The sequence below is a fragment of the Carcharodon carcharias genome, chromosome 12 (assembly GCF_017639515.1).
Source record: "Carcharodon carcharias isolate sCarCar2 chromosome 12, sCarCar2.pri, whole genome shotgun sequence".
Taxonomy (NCBI): Eukaryota; Metazoa; Chordata; class Chondrichthyes; order Lamniformes; family Lamnidae; genus Carcharodon; species Carcharodon carcharias.
The window spans coordinates 146,668,085-146,687,451 of NC_054478.1; the positions used below are offsets into that span (position 1 = coordinate 146,668,085).

At 48.0% G+C, this 19,367-nt stretch overlaps 1 protein-coding gene across 1 annotated transcript in view; it reads left to right on the forward strand.

Moving 5' to 3' along the window:
• Positions 1 to 7,914: 7,914 nt before the first annotated feature.
• Positions 7,915 to 19,367, forward strand: part of ahr2 (aryl hydrocarbon receptor 2) — a 172,537-nt gene continuing 161,084 nt past the window's right edge. The window contains exons 1-2 of the mRNA XM_041201157.1: positions 7,915 to 8,396; positions 8,612 to 8,799. Of these exons, the coding sequence (XP_041057091.1) occupies positions 8,338 to 8,396; positions 8,612 to 8,799 (247 nt within the window). The 5' untranslated portion in view covers positions 7,915 to 8,337. The remainder of the gene's footprint in view (positions 8,397 to 8,611; positions 8,800 to 19,367) is intronic.

A 19,367-nucleotide genomic window follows, 5' to 3' on the forward strand; every position in this document is an offset into this window, starting at 1 on the left:
CCAAAGTTCCACTGTGGTGGTCTAAAAGTGGCAAGTGAACTTGCTGGATCAGTGGGTAGATACTTCCCACAGTTTGGTGAAGTGCGAAAGCCCCTGGTTTGATTATCATCGATGTGTGCTAATCTTAGTCCCAATTGTGCAGGGGCATTGGAATTGGGTTATAGGGAGTTAAATTAACCAGCACTTCAGCCCCTCGTCGCTTTGCAGTAATCCTCTTCCTAACACTCTCCCACCCACCTCACCACTCGAAAGTGCATCTGCACCAATGTCAGGTGAAGCCTCTGATTCCCACAGCCAGGCAAATTAACCCAGCAACCCTCACTATCTAGGAGAAGGTAGCACAGCCCCCTGCAGATGGCCGTGAGGGTCAGCTGCTAATGGGAGAAGATGGAGGAGGCTGCTTTGGTACGCGGCTCCCAGTGCTGATGGAGAGTGAGCCCCGGGTACAATATATTATCAGCTCTCCTTGAGATTCGGATGCTGCTTCACAGAGTGCTGCCTTGTTGTTGGAACTGATTGGCCTGTGTTGGAGGTAATGAGCAGCCAGATGCCTGCAGCCCTCCCTGTCTTCAGTTCACTTCACCAGTGACTCCCATAACAAAGGTAAACTTCAATTGTCAGTCCCTACGCCATCAGCCTCCATATCATGGGGGGGTTACAAATCTTTTAAGGTGGCACAATAGCAGGGTCCAAAACATGTGAGACGCCAGAGCCTCCTGCTGACAGGTCGTTGCAGATTTATTTTTTTTAAATTGCCCCTCTCTTTTTGCTCTCCTTCCCCTCTGAAGCTTCACTGGGATTCAGTTCCCCAAATGCCTCAGGCCCTCCAGAATCTCCTCCAGGTGCCCACCTGTCAGGGGTGAGATCTTCTGCTCACTCGTCCAAAATGGGCAAGAGCCAACTGACAGCCCATTGGCTTCCCATCTCTCATCCACTGAAGCCAGCGAGAATATGCGGGGAGATGTGAAATGGGCTGCTGATTCATTATCACCCTTGCTATATTAACACACAGAGGTTAAGTGCCATCCCCACCCCGCTTCATGTGCAGCCTAGATAGGCAAGGGTCTGACTGTGCAGGATATCATAGCTTGATACAAAATCCACCCTCTCCAGCAGAGATTGCTCCACAGCAGTTGTTGCCCATGCCACAATGCCATCTATAAGCCTAACAGTTAGCTGAGTGTAATATATATTTAAAATGACAAACTGCCGGCGTTAGAGCAACATGGCAGGAAAGAAAACACAGATTCTGCCTCAACTGGAGCGTTGCATCCAATTCTGGTCACCAGGCTTCAGAAAAGATGTGACCCGCAGCCGGGAGTACAGAAAAGATTAACGGGAATGGTTCCAGGGATGAGGGACTTTGGAGAAGCTGGGGCTATTGGTTGATGGAGACCGGTCATCTCAGCTCTAGGACATCGCTGCAGGAGTTCCTCAGGGTGGTGTCCTAGGCCCAACCATCTTCAGCTGCTTCATCAATGACCTTCCTTCCATCATAAGGTCAAAAGTGGGGATGTTCGCTGATGATTGCACAATGTTCGGCACCATTCGTGACTCCTCAGATACTGAAGCAGCCCATGTCCAAATGCAGCAAGACCTGGACAATATCCAGGCTTGGGCTGACAAGTGGCAAGTAACATTCACGCCACACAAGTGTCAGGCAATGATCATTTCCAACAAGAGAGAATCTAACCATCGCCCCTTGACATTCAATGGCATTATCATCACTGAATTCCCTACTATCAACATCCTGGGGGTTACCATTGACCAGAAACTGAACTGGACTAGCCATATAAATACTGTAGCTACAAGAACAGGTCAGAGGCTAGGGATCCTGTGGCAAGTAACTCATCATCCCGTCCTCTCTCCTCCCATCCAGGAAGCACCAACTTGCTCGCCCAGCTGCTGCTGCACCCCCCACCCCAGTACTAGACAGCCATTCTCAGTGTGCCAATTTAGACAGTCAGCACTGGCAGACAAGTAATCCACGAGGAATAAGCCTGACCTTCACCTCGCCCGGTCCACTCAATCAACCTCCCCATCACTCATCAGAGGCTCCTTCCGTACTCCAAACTTGGCAAAAGAACCAACAGCGACAAGAGGAAAACCCTTTTTCAGCAGCGAGTTGTTACGTGCTGCCTGATGGTGCAGTGGAGGCAGGTTCGGTTGTGTCTTTCACGAGGAATTGGATAAGCGTTGGAAGGGAAAGAATTGGCAGGGCTGCAGGGAAAGACTGGGGAAGCGGGACTAGCCAAATAGCTCTTACAGAGAGGCCAGCATGGACTCAATGGGCTGAATGGCCTTCTTCAGTGCTGTAGCCACTCTGTAATCCTATGAATCCTGACTCCTAAAAGTAACATGATTATCTGTAACTCTCATGACTTCAGAGACGTTGAGGTACATGGTGGCAGATCGATTGCTAAACTGAACGAAATCACATAATAACATAAAGCAGGGACTCTTTGGCTGTAGAGTCCAGAGCCATCACTAGATGGTGCCATATCATGCTGAGGCTGGTGGAGAGTTGAGTGATTTAATCCCGAGGAATTCAATGAGTTTTACATTGCATCCCGAGTTTAGTTCAATGTTTTATGTACAATCCCTACTGCGGGTTGCTTGGGCTGTTGGCGTTCAATGCGATTTTCACTCTGTATTCAGTGGTCAGTGAAGCTAAAAAAAAAGGGGCAAGGATCCAGTAAATCCCTGAAATAAACAGGTGATCTCCACTTAGCGACCTGCGCCTCCTCATTGATAGCAGGGCTGCACCCACAAAGGGGAATCGCACTTTAACATATTGAAAACGGCTGATTGAGCAATTCCTTGAAAAGCCTGACTCTGCCTGGAATCAGCAGAGACTTCTAAATTGGTAAGTGAGGGGCAATGTATTTATCAGGCTTCCCAAAACGGTCAGCACCCTTCACACATTATAAACCCACCCTTCTAATGGTGATGGAAAATAGTTAGTGTTATTTTCTTATTCTTTTGATGGGATGTGGGTGTCGCTGGCGAGGCCAGCATTTGTTGCCCATCCCTAATTGCCCTTGAACTGAGTGGCTTGCTAGACCATTGCAGAGGGACTGTTAAGAGTCAACCACATGGCTGTGGGTCTGGAGTCACATGTAGGCCAGACCAGGTAAGGACAGCAGATTTCCTTCCCTAAAGGGCATTAGTGACCCAGATGGGTTTCTGCAACAACTGATGACTGTTTTCTGGTCACTATTACTGAGGCTAGCTTTCAATTCCAGATTTTATTAATTGAATTTAAATTCCACCAGCTGTAACAGTGGGATGTGAAATCATGCCGTGCCCCCGGAGCGTTAAACTGGGCCTCTGGATTACTAGTCCTGCAACATTACCCCCACGCTACCATCTCTCCTGATGGAGGAACATCAACAGGGTCTGTGCAAGTGGTGAGGACTGCAATACCTTTTCCCAACCAATCAAAGTTCTGTCGAAGGGTCATGAGGACTCGAAACGTCAACTCTTTTCTTCTCCGCCGATGCTGCCAGACCTGCTGAGTTTTTCCAGGTAATTCTGTTTTTGTTAAAGATTATGTAGTCTGGATGAGTGCAGAACAGTGGATCAGAGGATCAGTCTATGCTGAGCTGACTGATCTCAGCTTGGGTGCTGATTGGGTCCTTGTTATTGGTCTCAATGCCCCTGGGTTATGGAGGAGAAAACCAGGCAGTGCTGATTGCTCCTGATGTCCATGCAGTGACTCCTGCTAGATGTCGGTGTGCCAGCCTATTGGATGAGGACTCAGTTAGGCCTGGCTGTGATAGCCTTGCAGTCAAGGCCAGCTGGGACTCTCTGCCCAGGCTTAGCTAGGGAGAGTGGCCACTTGACCCATACGATGCAAGGCATGGGTGCCCATGGAAGTGTACCTCACCGAGATGTCAATGGCTGCAGGACAGGAGGGAGCGGGGTGGTGGTGGTGGTGGTGGTGGTGGTGGTGGTGGTGGTGGGGGGGGGGGGGGGGGGGGGGGGGGGTGCGGGGTGGGGGGGGTGGGGGGGGGTGATGGGGGGGTGAGAGGGGAGAAGAGAAATTCTACAAGAGGAGATAAAAAGTACCACACTCCCAGACTCGGTGTATCCAATAGGAAGGAGAAGTGCCAACTGAAGAACCAACAGGTATGAGAAAAACTGTACTAAAACTGGGCGACAGGGGGACTCCAATTCTGCAGGAAGTTTCGAGGTCAGGGTCAATACCTGCCCAGCCATTCTGCTGTTACCAGTTTGTTGATTCCAGTAAATGGCTGGGCGCCGATATCCATATAGCACTCAGATGGGTACAATGGCATTGTGGAGACATGGCATGATAGTAATTCTGCACCCACCCACCACCTCCCCCAAACCTCATACATCACACACAAGGATTTGAGCCATCCATGTTGGTCCCTCTAATGCCCTAACATTTAACAGAACTCCTTACCTCTTATAACTTAGCTCTCCCATTGAAGTTCAACCTTCTTAAATCTCAGAGTCAAGCTTGTGCCTCAGGTACCCTAACCCTTGCAGTGATGCTGTCAGCTCTAGTGTTCTAACTCTTCCACCATCGTTCATCCTTCTGGCATTCTAACTCCCCAGTTGTAATATCCAGCCTCCTCTTCAATGTTCCTCTTATTTTGCTCTGCATTTCCCCATCCAGCAGATTACTGTGATTGTTCTGTAAACCTTTGGAAAAAGACTGCTTCTGAATATGTGCTTTTTGCTCGTTTGAATTTATGATCTCTGGCTCCCACTGTCCTGACTTAATTTGTCGTAATATTCTGAATTCATTCGGACATACGAACATGGAGCAGGAGTAGGCCGCTCAGCCCCTCAAGCCTGCTCCAACATTCAATACGATCATGGCTGATCTGATTGTTACCTCCTGCCTACCCCTGGTAACCTTTCACCCTCTTGTTAATCAAGAATCTATCCACCTCAGCCTTAAAAATATTCAAAGACTCTGCTTCCACCGTCTTTTGAGGAAGAGAGTTCCAGAGATTCACGACCCCCTGAGAGAAAAAAATCTCTCCTCATCTCCATCTTAAATGAGCGACCCCTTATTTTTAAACAGTGACCCTCTAGTTCTAGATTCTCCCCACGATTCTCCACAAGAGGAAGCCATTTCATATTTTATACCTTGGTGAAACCATCCTTGCCAATCTCAACAACAACAACTTATATTTACATAGCACCTTTAACGTGATAAAATGTTCCAAGGTGCTTCACTGGGGCGTTATAAAACAAAATATGACATCAAGGGAGGTATTAGGTCAGATGACCAAAAGCTTGGTCAAAGAGGAAGGCTTTAAGGAGCATCTCAAAGGAGGAGGGAGAGCCAAGAGACAGAGAGGCGTAGAGAGGGAATTCCGGAGTTTAGGGCCCAGGTTACTGAATGCATGGCCACCAATGATGGGGTGAATATAATTGGGGATGCTCAAGAGGCAGAATTAGAGCAGCCCAGATACCTCGGAGGGTTGTGGGGTTGGAGGAGATTACAGCGATAGGGAGGGGTGAGGCCATGGAGGGAGTTGAAATCGAGGATGAGAATTTTAAAATCAAGACTTTGCTTGACCAGGAGCCAGTGTAGGTCAGCGAGCACACGGGGTGATAGGGCACAGGATGTGGTGTGGGTTAAGACATGGGCAGCAGAGTTTTGGATGACTGCAAGTTTACAGAGGGCAGAATGTGGGAGAGCAGCCAGGGGGGGCGTTGGAATAGTTTAGTCTAGAAGTAACGACAGCATGAATGAGGGTTTCAGCAGCAGGAGATGAGACACGAGCAAAGTTGGGTGATGTTACGGAGGTGGAAATGGGTGGTGCTAGTGATGGAATAGATATTATGCAGTGTCCTTGGTTGTCTGGAGACAGACACACTGAAATCTGACAGGAACCTGAAAACCCAACACAGCGGATACTTGGTACTATCAACGCAAGATGTTAGGTGCTGCTTTTTCGAAACAGCTAACTGTGAGGCAGTGTGATGGCACACTGTACTCAGTATGGGTACGGGTTGGAGTGGCTGAGAGAGCCAGTCTCCACGCAACCCTTCCCTCCTCCTCAGAGTCACACTTCTGCATCACCTTGGCATCCAGGTAGCATGAGCTGTGCCACCAGCAAGTCAACTGGGTCCATTCTTTGGTCCACAGTGGGCAATGGCACAGGGAGATGAGGGAGACAGAGGGTATACAGCTTACCATGGTCTAATCCATCAAATTATGATTACATTGCTTCAGGAATTAAAGAATTAACTGAATTGGACTTCAAAGTGGAACAATAAAGATCCCCACAAGCAAGTTCACAATTAGTAATGACAGACCTTATGCTCCATTTATAAAACTTGTAGGATTTCAATAGGATTTATCTTTCACCACCGCCCCCCACCACAAGTGCTAAATCCCAAACTTACTCACCTCAGGCTGGGAAATGTGAATGGCCATGGTGGTAAAACAGATTGCCAGCTTGAATATGGGCAGGCCAAAGGGTGCCATGAACCAAGCCTGATCCACACTTGCCATTGCCTGGTGTGACATTCTTACATATGGACATATGAATTAGGAGCAGGAGTAGGCCATTCGGCCCCTCAAGCCTGCTCCGCCATTCAATAAGATCACGACTGATCTGAATGTGGCCTCAACTCCACTCTCTGCCTAACCAACCCCCCCCCCCCCCCCGCCATAATCTTTGACTCCCTTGTTAGTCAAGAATCTATCTACCTCTGCCTTAAAAATATTCAATGATCCAGCCCCCAACACTCTCTGGGGAAGAGAGCTGCACAGACTCCCGAACATCTGGGAGAATAAAATTCTCCTCATCTCTGTCTTAAATGGGAGGCCCCTTATATTTAAACTGTGTCCCCTAGTTCTAGTCACCCCCAAAAGGGGGAACACCCTTTCGACATCCAACCTGTCAAGTCCCCTCAGGATCTTATTCAATAAAATCACCTCTCATTCTTCTAAGCTCCAATAGGTAAAAGGCCATTGAATTCCAGACAAGGTCATGGTCATTGTCAACCATGAAGGATAAAACACATCACAATGGGTGATACTGGATTAAAACCACCTCATGGAGTTTTTACCCACATATAGCGAGCCCAGACTACTGAAATCATTGTGAGTCACTGGTATCCGAAAATCTGCTGCCCACATCCTAACTCACACCAAATCCCCTTCCCCCATCAGCATCTGTGCTCACTGATCTACGTTGGCTCCCTGCATGGTTTTGCCTCAACTCTAACAAGTCTCCCTCCTTCGTCGCAAATCTTTCCCATAACCCTATTTCAAATAGGAGCAGAGGAGCTCTCCCCAGCGTCCTGACCAAAGCTCATCTCTGCATGAACATAAAGCCCTTCCCCCCCCACCCGCCCCCACGACCCCCTCCCACATTATCCAGTCATTATCACATTGGAGTTTGCGGGAGCTTGCTGTGTGCTAATTGGCTGTCCTGCTTCCTACATTTCAACAGCAACCACCTCCTCCTTGGCAGCAAGGTGCTTTTGTGGTGTCCCCGTGTGTGTGTGTGTGTGTGTGTGTGTGTGGGGGGGGGGGGGGGTGAAAGGTGCTATAGAAACGCAGGTTAATTCCTGTCTGGATGTTGTTGGGGGGCGGGTTGGTGGAACGTGGTGAATTGGTTCTGTCGCTGTGTGTGAAATGGCAGAAGGACCGCCCCAATCCCAATCTGAAACCCCAATAAAATGCGGGGTATAAATCCTGACGAGAGGCAGCGACTTGAGTGGGACGGTTTCAGTTCCGGGATTTAAGCATTTTCCTGTCTGGAGTCGAATTCCACCCCAGGGTGGCAGAGGGAACAACCTCCCCCCACCAAGCAGCGTCCAAGCCACCTTTTAACTCGTCTCCTCCTTCGCTCGGCTCCTGTTCCGGGAGTGGGGAACCAATGATGATAAACCAGATGAGGTTAAGCCCAGCCCAGGGAGAGTAGGGAGAAGGAGAGAGAGAGAGATTGAAACAAGTTCCTGAGACAGACAGAGAGAGAGAGAGAGAGAGAGTTTGGGAGGCTGTTGAAGGAAGGGGGTATTCACTGGGGAGTGTCTTGCTGGAGTTAACAGAGAGAGAGGGAGAGGGAGGGGGGGAAAGAGATTGGGGAAAAAAAAGCAGGTTCCCCCCACGAGCTGGCACCACGCCATTGCTGACAGTGCAGGGAATTTCTTGTAGTCAGTTTCATTAAAAAGCCACTGGGATCCTGCGAACCTCGACTGAGCCCAAGTGTGGGGAATTCACAGCGTCCTGGCTGTGTGTGTGTGTGAGAGAGAGAGAGTGGAGGGTCCGGGACCACACTCTGTTTCCAGCTGGATTCACTGCTTACCGTGTGGATTATAGACTTCACCGGCAACATGCTGAGCTCTGGAGGGATCTACGCCGTTAAAAAGAGGAAGAAACCCGTGCAGAAGAGGTGAGGGTCACACACAGACTTGAAGCACTCTCTTTTTTAAGTCCGGCGCGATGCTTTGCTTTATTTATTATTTTTTATTTTTAAAAAGAAAAAATTGTTTGTGTGGCTCTGACCCAGCCCGTCTCATTCCTGTTTTGCTTCCCTCTTTTTTTATTTTGTGTTTTTGTTCCTTTTTTTTCCCTCAAACAAACAACAAACAACAACATCTGCTTTAGTCCCAAGTCACCTCCTGTCGACGGCGTCAAGTCCAATCCGTCCAAAAGGCACCGGGATCGTTTGAACTGTGAGCTGGACAAACTGACCAGTCTGCTGCCCTTCAGCGAGGATATCCGTGCCCGGCTGGACAAACTGTCCGTGCTGCGACTGAGCGTGGGCTACCTGAAAGCAAAGAGCTTCTTCAATGGTAGGAGAGGAAAGCATTTAAACACGCTGGGATAGATAGACATTCACAAAAATACCCCTTTCCCCCGACAGGCACTGACACACACACACACACAAAGACACACTCATAAATACACACACAGGCAAACCAGATACACAAACATTCACACAAGTCACACAAATACACACTGACACAATGTGGGACAGGAGAATGAGTCAACACACACACATACTACACAGATGTATCTGTAACTCAGGCTTGCCCATCCAAAGACACAGTCAGACTTACATAAATAGATACAGGTACTCAGATAAAAACAGTCAGGTACACAGAAACATGGACTTAGGTACATGAACACACACACCGACATACTCTGAAACATAAGCACATACAGATGTACAGTGTCAGGACCACTGTGTGTATTTTATGTCAGTGCCAAACATCGTGTGTATGTATTTCAAAGGCTTGAGGGTGAGCAGCTGTCTTCTACTCAGTTCCACTTTGTATAACCCTCATTCAACACACACCAGAGATCAAATGTAATTACATTTTCGACGGGAGCTTCAGAACATGCAGTATAATTACAGAGCCTACATTTCAGTGTGTGTGTGTTTTACAGACAGGGTGGGGTGCAAGGTGTATCAGTGTATACTTCAGGTGGTGAATATCATGGACCAGGTTTGCCTGCAGGTTTACATATACTCAGCATGTGTATTCATCCTGTGCATATTGTGCATACCAGAGTGTGAGGAAGCTGGGATATGTCTTGGAATGAAGGGTGCAGCCGGTTGAGGATTGCAGCACTACTGGAAGAGGTTAACGTTATATAACTTTAACCCCTCAAAGTTTCGGGCTGCTATTTTTTTTCCACCTCACTTGGCGAGTTGATGCGACATTCTTTCTTTGTACGTCAAGCAGATGTGCTGTAAATGCCATTGGGCTACAGTTGAGGCGAAGGGTTGGTTAAACAAGTGTGTGTCGGGGTTTTCTCAGGGCCAGGCGCTGCTTGGATTCCTTTTTGATGTTGATGGGCTGGCTGAGGTGGCCCGCATTATATCACAAGCGCAGGGTTACATTACACCGCACTCCCACCCTCCCCATAGCATGAAGGGAGCACTGAGTCAGTGACACGAAATTGCAGCACTTTCTTGTTGCTGACCCCCTCCGATCCTGCTTGGATGGGACTTGCACCCCTGCTTTTCCAGTTGGCAGTGCATTCATTCAGACTTGTAGAATATCCTGGACCTCCCAGTCTGAAACTTCCTGCCTCTGATATCCCTCCTGATTTTCCCACCACAACCACACACAATTTCAAAACAGTTTGCCTCTGTGTCATTCACACATTTTACACTAAGGAAGTCATGAATTAAAATGTATTTGTTTTGAATTCTGTCTGCGTAGAGATACACAATGCAGTGCTGATACCTATTGTGAGTTCACCATGTTTAGGAGGATACCACTGATTAGTATTGAGAAGACTTATATTACTTGTATAAGATGCAGTATGGGTGGTCATGGTAGCATAGTGGTAATACTATTGCACTAGTAATCCAGAGGGTTACTAATTAACCTTCTAATGCTCAGAGACTAATGATCTGGAGATACAAGTTCAAATCCCACCAAACTCTAGACTGGGTATCCATGAGGCACTGTGGGCCATCAGCAGCAGCAGAATTGTAACTCTTTTGAGTACAAACCCGTTTCCATCTGTTTCAGATGAAGTTACATTGTTTCATAGTTTGCTATTGTGAGATTTGAACTCTTGATCTTGGGGTTACAAACCCAGTACCATAGCCACTTGGCTATTTAGGCCAGGTGACAGGGAATTTTAATCCAGTTAATTAAATTAGATCCAGTAATGATGATCATGAAACAATTGGGTTGTCATTAAAAAAAAACCCATCTGGTTCACTAATGTCCTTTAGGAAGAGAAATCTGCCATCCTTACCCTGTCTGGCCTACATGTGTGATTCCAGACCCACAGCAATGTGGTTGACTCTTAAATACCCTCTGAAATGGCCTTGCAGACACTTCAAGTGTTCAAGAAAGTGGCTCAGCACTAACTTCTCGAGGCAATAAATGTTGGCCTTGCCAGCAGCACCCGCATCCCACGAATGAATAAAAATAATCGTGGCCTCGTTCCACCTCTCGGTAATGTATTCAGTGTCCGGACCTGACGGAGATTAACTCTTTATCTGCTGACTCGAAATTGAGTTTCACCCGCTCCACTGCCACCCACTCCATTTAACACTTCCACAATCAGAAAGCTGCTTGACTCTATTGCACCTTTTGGGGTTGAGGAGAACTGTAAATCCATTCAAATGCAGCAAATCATAGATTTGTTTCATGTGTTTTTTTTTGTGTGGGAGGGGGGGAGGGGTGTGTCCAGATCCCTTTTTTTTCTTCATGTGGACCCCAGCAAGGGTCAAGCAGATTGGGGGAAGATGTTGGGAGAGGTGATGGGGGCCCGATCACAATCGGACTTTGGAAGTGACGGAACAGATTGCTACTATTTCAGTGTGCCACGAGGAGCAGCGTAGGTTTTGTCTGCCTAGCTCCAGTTTGCAATGAACTCTTTTAAATGATGGATAACTAATGAAAAGGTTACACCCTGTCTCCTCTCGCCCCCCTTCTAATTAACCTGCAGGATGGAGTGTATGATTTCAGCACACCCCCTTGGGCTAAACAATCCCGGGGACCGGGAAGTGGTGCAGGGAAGGAGTTTTCGGCTCTGACCTTTCACTGAAGGCTGTAGAGACTTAACGTTCCAGCCAGCGCTTCCCCAAGGACCATCTGAATGAGAGGACGATTGGCGGCAGTGTCTGTCGGTCACTCAGTGCAGAGGCTGAGCGAATGTTGAACAAACCTTACGCATTGTTTAAACTTAACGTCTCCTGAGCTTGAAAACATTGGCCCTCCCCCTCCCCATCAGAAGAAAACACTGTAACATTTTGTGTGGAAAGCATTCCAAGACAGTCTCCGCTCTGGAAAACAAAGTTCAGTGAAGCCAGCCTGTTAAATCTCTTGTTCTTCAGTAAATTCCGTTCTCAAGTGTACCATGACCTGTCCCCCTGCGCTGCTGAGTGACCCACATATAGGAGCATTTCATGCGGGTTTATCTGCCTGGACTCTCTCTGTTGGCAATTGTGATGAGGGGAGACCGGGGTGGGGGAAAGGGATGCGAACGAGGGGCATCCCATGTGTGGATTAGTCCGGAAAGGGTGAGCTCAGATGACCAGTTACCTCAACGGGTGTTGCTCCAGTGTCCCGCTGTTGCAGTGAGTTGGGGAGGTGGGAGTTTGTCCAGCATTCCCTCTCTGGAAATGAGATCAGGATGTTGTCTGTTCTGGAACATGCTTGCATATGCTCACCCTCGACCTGTGCGCGCGTATGTGTGTGTGTGCGTGTGTGCGCATGCATGTGGGATGGCCACTTGAGCAGGGTGACAAGGAATTGCTTGTGCCGCGTAACTGTGCTCCGGTATAAACCTGCAGCGTAAGAGGAGAGGGAGGATGATGAGGATGGCGGTTGCATGAACGTTTAATTTCCGACGAACGCCTGAAGCAAATTTCTGGAGTGTTGCTGAAAAGCGGGACGTGTTGTCGAAGCTTTTCGTCTTGCGCTCATCAGGACAAATGCCAGAATGCCAAATTTCAAACAATCGCTGGGGAAAAGGGTGCTGATTGGCTGGCCAAGGCCTTGCCATTGGAGAAAGCAACAGGGGAAGATATAGGCTCCCCAGGCTCCTGGGTTGCCAACTTCTGCTTTGATTGTTGGGTCTTTGTGCCACTTTAACCATTTTTTGGTTTTTGGAGATTGTATTCTATGATTCTGCTCTTTTTTATTTGCATGGCTGGGGGGTGGGAGGTTGGGGGGTGGTGGGGGACATGATGGCCCCGTCCAGCTGTTCTCTAAAAGCATAAAAACTCAAATTGCTTTCACGTCAGTCGAGTTCACTGACCAAGTCTAATAACGCTAAGCCTGTTTGAGGAGGCTTGGCAGTAACCTGATACCTGGGTGTGGTGGGCTGGCACTGGTGATGCTGGTGTCATCACTGTCAGAAGCTAGAAGTTCCACTTCAGGCAGTAACGGCAAGGGAAGGTTTTTACATGGGCGCAGCTCAGACTGCGTCTTCGTCCACCTCGCTCGTGCAATAAGAATTGATGGGGCACCCCCAGCATAAACCAAAGGGAAAAGGCTACGCTCCGAAGGGTCGCCAAGCGCTCTCGATCTCTTGTCAGTTATCTCCGCAAGCTAGCTAGTATTTCTCGATAGTGGTGGGATTAAATCACCGATTTGCTCTCAAAATCTTGCTGCTGTCCGGCATGCAAACTGGCGGAGGTGTGTCACGTGGAAGGCACCTGTGTTTTGCCATTCTTGGAGCTGGTTTATTTCCCTGGGCTCTGTCATTGTTGAACACTCGGGAATGACTTTGCAGCGAGAGGAGAAGGTGGCGTTTGAAACGTTTGAGAGCCTGTTCATTTCACCAACGTGCCGCGGCTAACAAAATGCTTCAACTTAATACCTTGCTTGGAGCAGAGAATCAGAGGTGGGATGAGCACCCATTTGAGAAGTCAATCCCCTGTCCTGATTTCCTTTATCGTCTATTTGCAAGGGCAGCAGATGCGATGTGGAGGTTTTACTTGATTGATAGTGGTGGAATTCACGGGATTAAGGAAGTTTGGAGGCTTGGGTGCCACAGTTGGAGTTTCAGATATATATATGCCTTCTAATTGGGGATGGAGGGGCTTGTGAACTCCAGCAGCACGGAGTAGGGGATGTTCTTACCTTGATTTTTATGGCTTTTCTGTGGCACCCAGGCCCGAGACTTGAGCACGTAATCCAGCCCGACACTTAAGACCAACCTCTGAGGTGCTCCCTTTCACAAGAGATGTAAAACCGAGGCCTTATCTGCCCCCTCGAGTAGACACAAGATCCTGTGACCAATACTTGGACAAGAGCAGGGGAGCGAGCTCTCCCAGGTGCCTTGGGGCCAATGTTTATTCCATGACCAGAATCCCAAAAGGCAAATCAGCTGGTCATTATCGTGTGTGTTTGTGGGAGCTTGCTGTGTGCAAAGTGGCTGTCACATTTCCTACATCACAACAGCGACTACACTTCAATAAGTATTTCATTGACTGTAAAGCGCTTTGGGAAGTCCTGAGTTTGTGAAAGGTGCTATAGAAATGCAAGTCTTACGTGTTCTTGTATGCACAATAACATAACATAAAAGGCTGCCAAAACCATTTTTATATGGGCATAATTGTGCCTAAATTGGGGCCACTTCAGTGCAACAGTGATCTCAAATATCATTGCATGTTTTACTTCTTCAGTCAGTGGGATCAACTTTCCAAACTGGTCCCTTCAACATTTGTCATTCACCCCCAGTAATCAAATTCAATATTTATCATTTTGTATTTGAGATCATCCAAAAGAATGGATGTTAGATTTGATTTTAGATCTCGAGAGCTCTTGTGCTTTTCCTTTATTTTTAGAGAGAACGGTGACAGCAAGACTTCCCCTTCTAAAGGGGAAGCAGTGTTGACAGTCAGTGAACAGAGTAAACTGTACAGTGTAAGGTTACACCTTTTCCGCACGTTGAAGCAATGTTTACATTAGGGGGATAGTTTTGGGTTCATTGGTGTACAGAAACTGTTACAGAACCTGCTGTGATCTAGTGATACAGGATGTTGGTTTTAATCAGCCCACTGGATATACCATTGTACTTCCCAATGTTCCTGAAGGTGGTGTTGGAAAGGAGTGAGAGATGGAGTCAGGTCTTGATGGCCTGGAGATAAAGTTCAGAGGTTATCACTATGGTCCCCAGTCTGTGCTGTTCTCCCTGGGTACCACCAGTGAGCTATTCAGCATTGGAGAGGCATCACAGACAACCCCTGTCCTGCCCTCACAGCGGTGTTTCCAGCAGGGACACTGCCTAAGTTGCATGCCATCGCTAAGACAGCCCATTTTCACCTCTGACCTCGCCCCTGTCTCAGCCCACCTGCTGATGAACCTCACTTGTGCCTTTATCGCCTCCAGACTCTACTATTCCAATGCTCTCCTGGCTGGTCTTGCACAATCTACCCTCCGTAAACTTGAGATCATCCAAAAATCTGCTGCCTGTGTCTTAACTCACAGCAAGTTCCGTTCCCATTTAAGCCCTGTGCTCGCTGGCTTGCATTGGCTCCCAGCCAAGCAACACCTTGACTTTAAAATTCTCATTCTTGTTTTCAAATCTCTCTATGGCCTCACCCCTCTCTACCTCTGTAATCTCCTCCAGACCCACAGCCTTGAGCCTGAGATATATATCTATGCACTTCTCGTTCTGGCCTCTTGAGCAGCCTCAATTATAAGTGTTTGTTACATTAAAGGTGCTATATAAATACTTGTTGCAAAGAGCAGGATTGTTATTACACATGCCCCGCTCCCTCCCATAGCCTGTGTTACTCACAATAAGAGGTTGTGGGGGAAGAATTAATCCAGGCCGGTCCTTTGGTTCAAGGTGGTTTATCTTCAAGACAACTCCTCAATGCAACTGACTTCCAAGTAGCTTCTACACAAAGTGTTCCAGCTGTATCTTTTTGTTCTGTTTAGATGGGATAATCAATGCCCATCACCTGTTTAACTAGCAATTGTCTTTAACAAGGTGATTGCCATATTAACAGCCTGGGCGTAGTGATAATTCTAAGCAGCCCTACCACTGATCTGGCAGCTCGGCCAACTTGGTTGTAGAATGGCCCCATACCAGTTCCCCGTTGTACAAACCTGTTCCCCTCCGGGGAACAAAGTTGGTGACGCTATTGGTTCGGCTATCCAATCAAAACTGCTTCTTGTGCTGCCACATCGTTTTGGGGTGGCTGCTTCTGGAATCCCGCACCAGTTTCAACATTGGCCCAAGGAATAACTGCAGCGCACCTGGAAAACTAGAGGGGTGGGGGGGAGGTCGGGGGGTTGAGGTGTGGGGGGGTTGGGGGGGGGGTGGTGGGTGGAGGGTGGGGAATGAGGGGGGAGGTGGGAAGTCACCGGGTCAAGACTAGACCATTGGCCGTTCCGGACATTTGCCTCTGAGGCTCCCCTCCCTCACGTGGGAGCCATTTAATGTGGATTTGGTGCTGGTGGGAATCTCCAATTTTCCTTTCTTCCAACTCTTTTTTTTAAAAGAAATGTTTTCTCCCTTCCTCTTCTCATTCCCTGCTGAGGTGAAATATCTGGCCAAAGAATGCACAAGCAATTTCAGCCCACACTTACCATCAATACTAGCTCGCTTTGCAGAGACCCTCCACCAGATTCAAAGAGAGTGGTGAATGGACGAGCTGTTTGCCCATTGTGCCATGCCTCCACCCAATAGAGTGGTCAGGGAATCAATTTAAGGGATGGTGGGCGGAGGGGGTGGTGATGGGGCTGGGAATTGAATATATAAGGGTGGAGGTGGGGTGCTGTTGAACCCCTCCCCTTCCCTCCCCGCCAGACAAGTCACAGCACAGGGACGACGACTAGGTGAGAAAAGGCCTGGCCCACCAGCACAGGACAGAATAGTTGGCGATGTGTCTGCAGGCATGAGCTGGCCGATGCAGATGAATTCTAGGGCTGAACGTGTTCCCGGGAAGACGTGACCTGGGATGCAGGAGAAAAGGCTTAATTATGGGACAGTCCTGGAAAACGTGGGACAGTTGGTCACCCTGCCCCTCCAGTCCTTCCCCTCCCCCCACCCCTCCAATTCTTCCCCTCCCACCCACCCATCCAGTCCTTCCCCCCACCTCACCCCTCCCCCAACCCCACCTCACCCGCCTAAATGCAACCACAGGGCAATCTCGTTTCAACTTGAAGCATTTCACGTGGGAGATTGGTTCCCAATCCTGGCTCTGATGTGTCATCCTGCGCTGGTGCATGGGGCGCTCGATTATGCGAGTTTGATAGCAGATCTGTGCTTGATTGGTTTGCACTGGGTGATGACTCAGAGCTGAAAGTGAACAGAAAGTTCCGGAAGCGGAGCTGGAATAAGCTGGGCGCAGACATCTTGTGATGGCAGAGATTTTGTTTTTTTTAAAATAACACTGTAAACAAGCCTGTTGCGCTCTTAGAAACGAGGGTCACCTCAGCATTGCTTGGAGGTCAGTCAAAGATATAAATCACACCACAAACTGGCGAATGCATAACGTTGTGCACTTCCCCGGAGACAATCTTGTGAAACTCGAGAAAAGGTATGTTGACCTGGTCATTTTGCCGATCACTCTGAGGACACAAAGTGGGAGAAAAATCTTATCCATGTAACCAGGCACCAAGTTTTTTTTTAATGAGTTAATGATACTAATAACACAGTGGCAACTGAGTATTCCTTGTTTCTTTAAGACTGTGGCTGGCTATGTAATGAATTTCATTGGAATGTTAACAGTTAATTAAACGCATTTCTAATACATACCTTGTTGCTGAATTATCCCATGACTCATAACTGAAGATTTCAGAAGTTTACTGGATGTGCATTTGGTTGCTCTTTTTGTATTTAGATTTTTTTTTTCTAGCCTTGCCTCTGGTTTTGATTTCAAGTTCCTTGCCCTGTGTTCAGCTGAATGTGAGTTGTGAACTAGGAGAGACTGGAATGAGGTGTCAGCCAAACAGTGCAGATTTCAGGCTAATAAAACCCGAAAGTGCTGGAAAAGCTCAGCAGGTCTGGAGAGAGAAGCAGAGTTAACATTTCGAGTCTGTGTGACTCTTCTTCAGAGACTACAAAATCCACTTATCAAATCTTACCCTGTCACCGCCCCCCCCCACACACCCCCCTCTCCAATGCACACAGCAAAAGCAGGATCACTTGAGCAGGGGAGCTGGCCAATGACATGACTTGAAACGTTAACTCTGTTTCTCTCTCCGCAGACACTGCCGGACCCGCCGAGTTTTCCAGCAATTTTCTGTTTTTGTTTCAGATTCTCAGCATCCGCAGTCTTTCGATTATACCTCAGGTTTCAGGCTCTCGTCTGTGGCCATTTTGTTTTAGGCCGCACGTGACTTTAGCCTCCAGCTGACAAATTGTGGGGCCCATTATTACCATTTGTTGTGTTGCTGCCTGTCGCCAAGGTTTCTTTAAGAAACCTTACCTTACTTTCATGACACGCTTGAAACTTACCTGTCACAATATTGGCATGCCTGGAGGAAACTAGCTGGCTAATGATTCACCTAACGCAACCTTGCCATATGCTGGCAGTGCTGTCAGTATTAAACAAATAACAGGTTTGTGATTTACAGCCATGAGTGGTATACAGAACTCATCATCAAACCTTACCCTGTCACTCTCTCCAATGAATGCAGCATAAACAGTATCATGTGAACAGGGGAACTGGCCAATGACATTGGTGTTGTCACCCAGTTCTTCAATATCTCTCTCTCTCGCGCTCTCTCTCTCTCTCTTGCTCTCTCAGCCTTGGGGATTTCAAGTGCTTATTCATGTTTTCTCTCAAAGGAGGGACAAGTGCTTATGTTATTTGGGAAAATGCTTCAATGAAATTTCAGGAAAATGTTCCAATGAAACTTCATGGCCTCCAGCCTTAGTGGAGTGCTTTTGTATAAATATTGCTGGGATTGCAGCCACCTCTTACCCTCTAGAGAGCAAGCCCTATTCTCCAGGTCATGACTGACTTCCTGGCAATAGTCCGGCTGCAGGATCTTGAGGCGGGTAGATGGGCGATCAGGATCCCTGCTGTGAAACTCGTGTCCAGCGTGGGAGAGAAGATATGTCGACTTGGTCACAGACCATTTTTCCATTCACTTCACTCGGTCCTTTCTGACTTATCTCCTCTTATCCTTCCCAGCACCATTCCCAGGATGCAGAGGGTGAGTAGACCTCCACCAGACATCTTGTACCAGTGGGAAATGTATGGTTGTGACCGGACAGACTGTCTGTTTCTCCTTTGTGGAGCATGAGGAACAGGAGGAGGCCATTAAGCCCCTCAAACCCGCTCCATCATTCAGTTAGATCTCAAGCTCCATTGTTGGCCATCACTTCGTGTCCCCTTCATACCCTTGCCTAACAAAAATCTCTCAATCCTGCATTGATCCCCAACATCCACAGCCTTCGGGGATGAGGGTGGGGGGGAAAGAATTCTGGATTTCTGCTATCTTATTTGAAAAAATACTTGTGAACAAATGTCTTTTTTGGAATGTGGGTGTCGCTGGCTGGGCCAGCATTTATTGCCCATCCCTAATTGCCCTTGAGAAGGTGGTGGTGAGCTGCCTTCTTGAACCGCTGCAGTCCATGTGGTGTAGGTACACCCACAGTGCTGTTAGGGAGGGAGTTCCAAGATTTTGTCCGTGTGGTGTAGGTACACCCACTGTGCTGTTAGGGAGGGAGTTCCAGGATTTTGTCCGTGTGGTGTAGGTACACCCACAGTGCTGTTAGAGAGGGAGTTCCAGGATTTTGACCCAGCGACAGTGAAGGAACGGTGATATATTTCCAATTCAGGATGGTGAGTGGCTTGGAGGGGAACTTCCAGGTGGTGGTGTTCCCATGTGTCTGCTGCCCTCGTCCTTCTAGAAGGTAGAAGGATAAGGAGAATGGCCTAATTGTAAATTGTTACTGATTTTCCCCACCAGAGTAG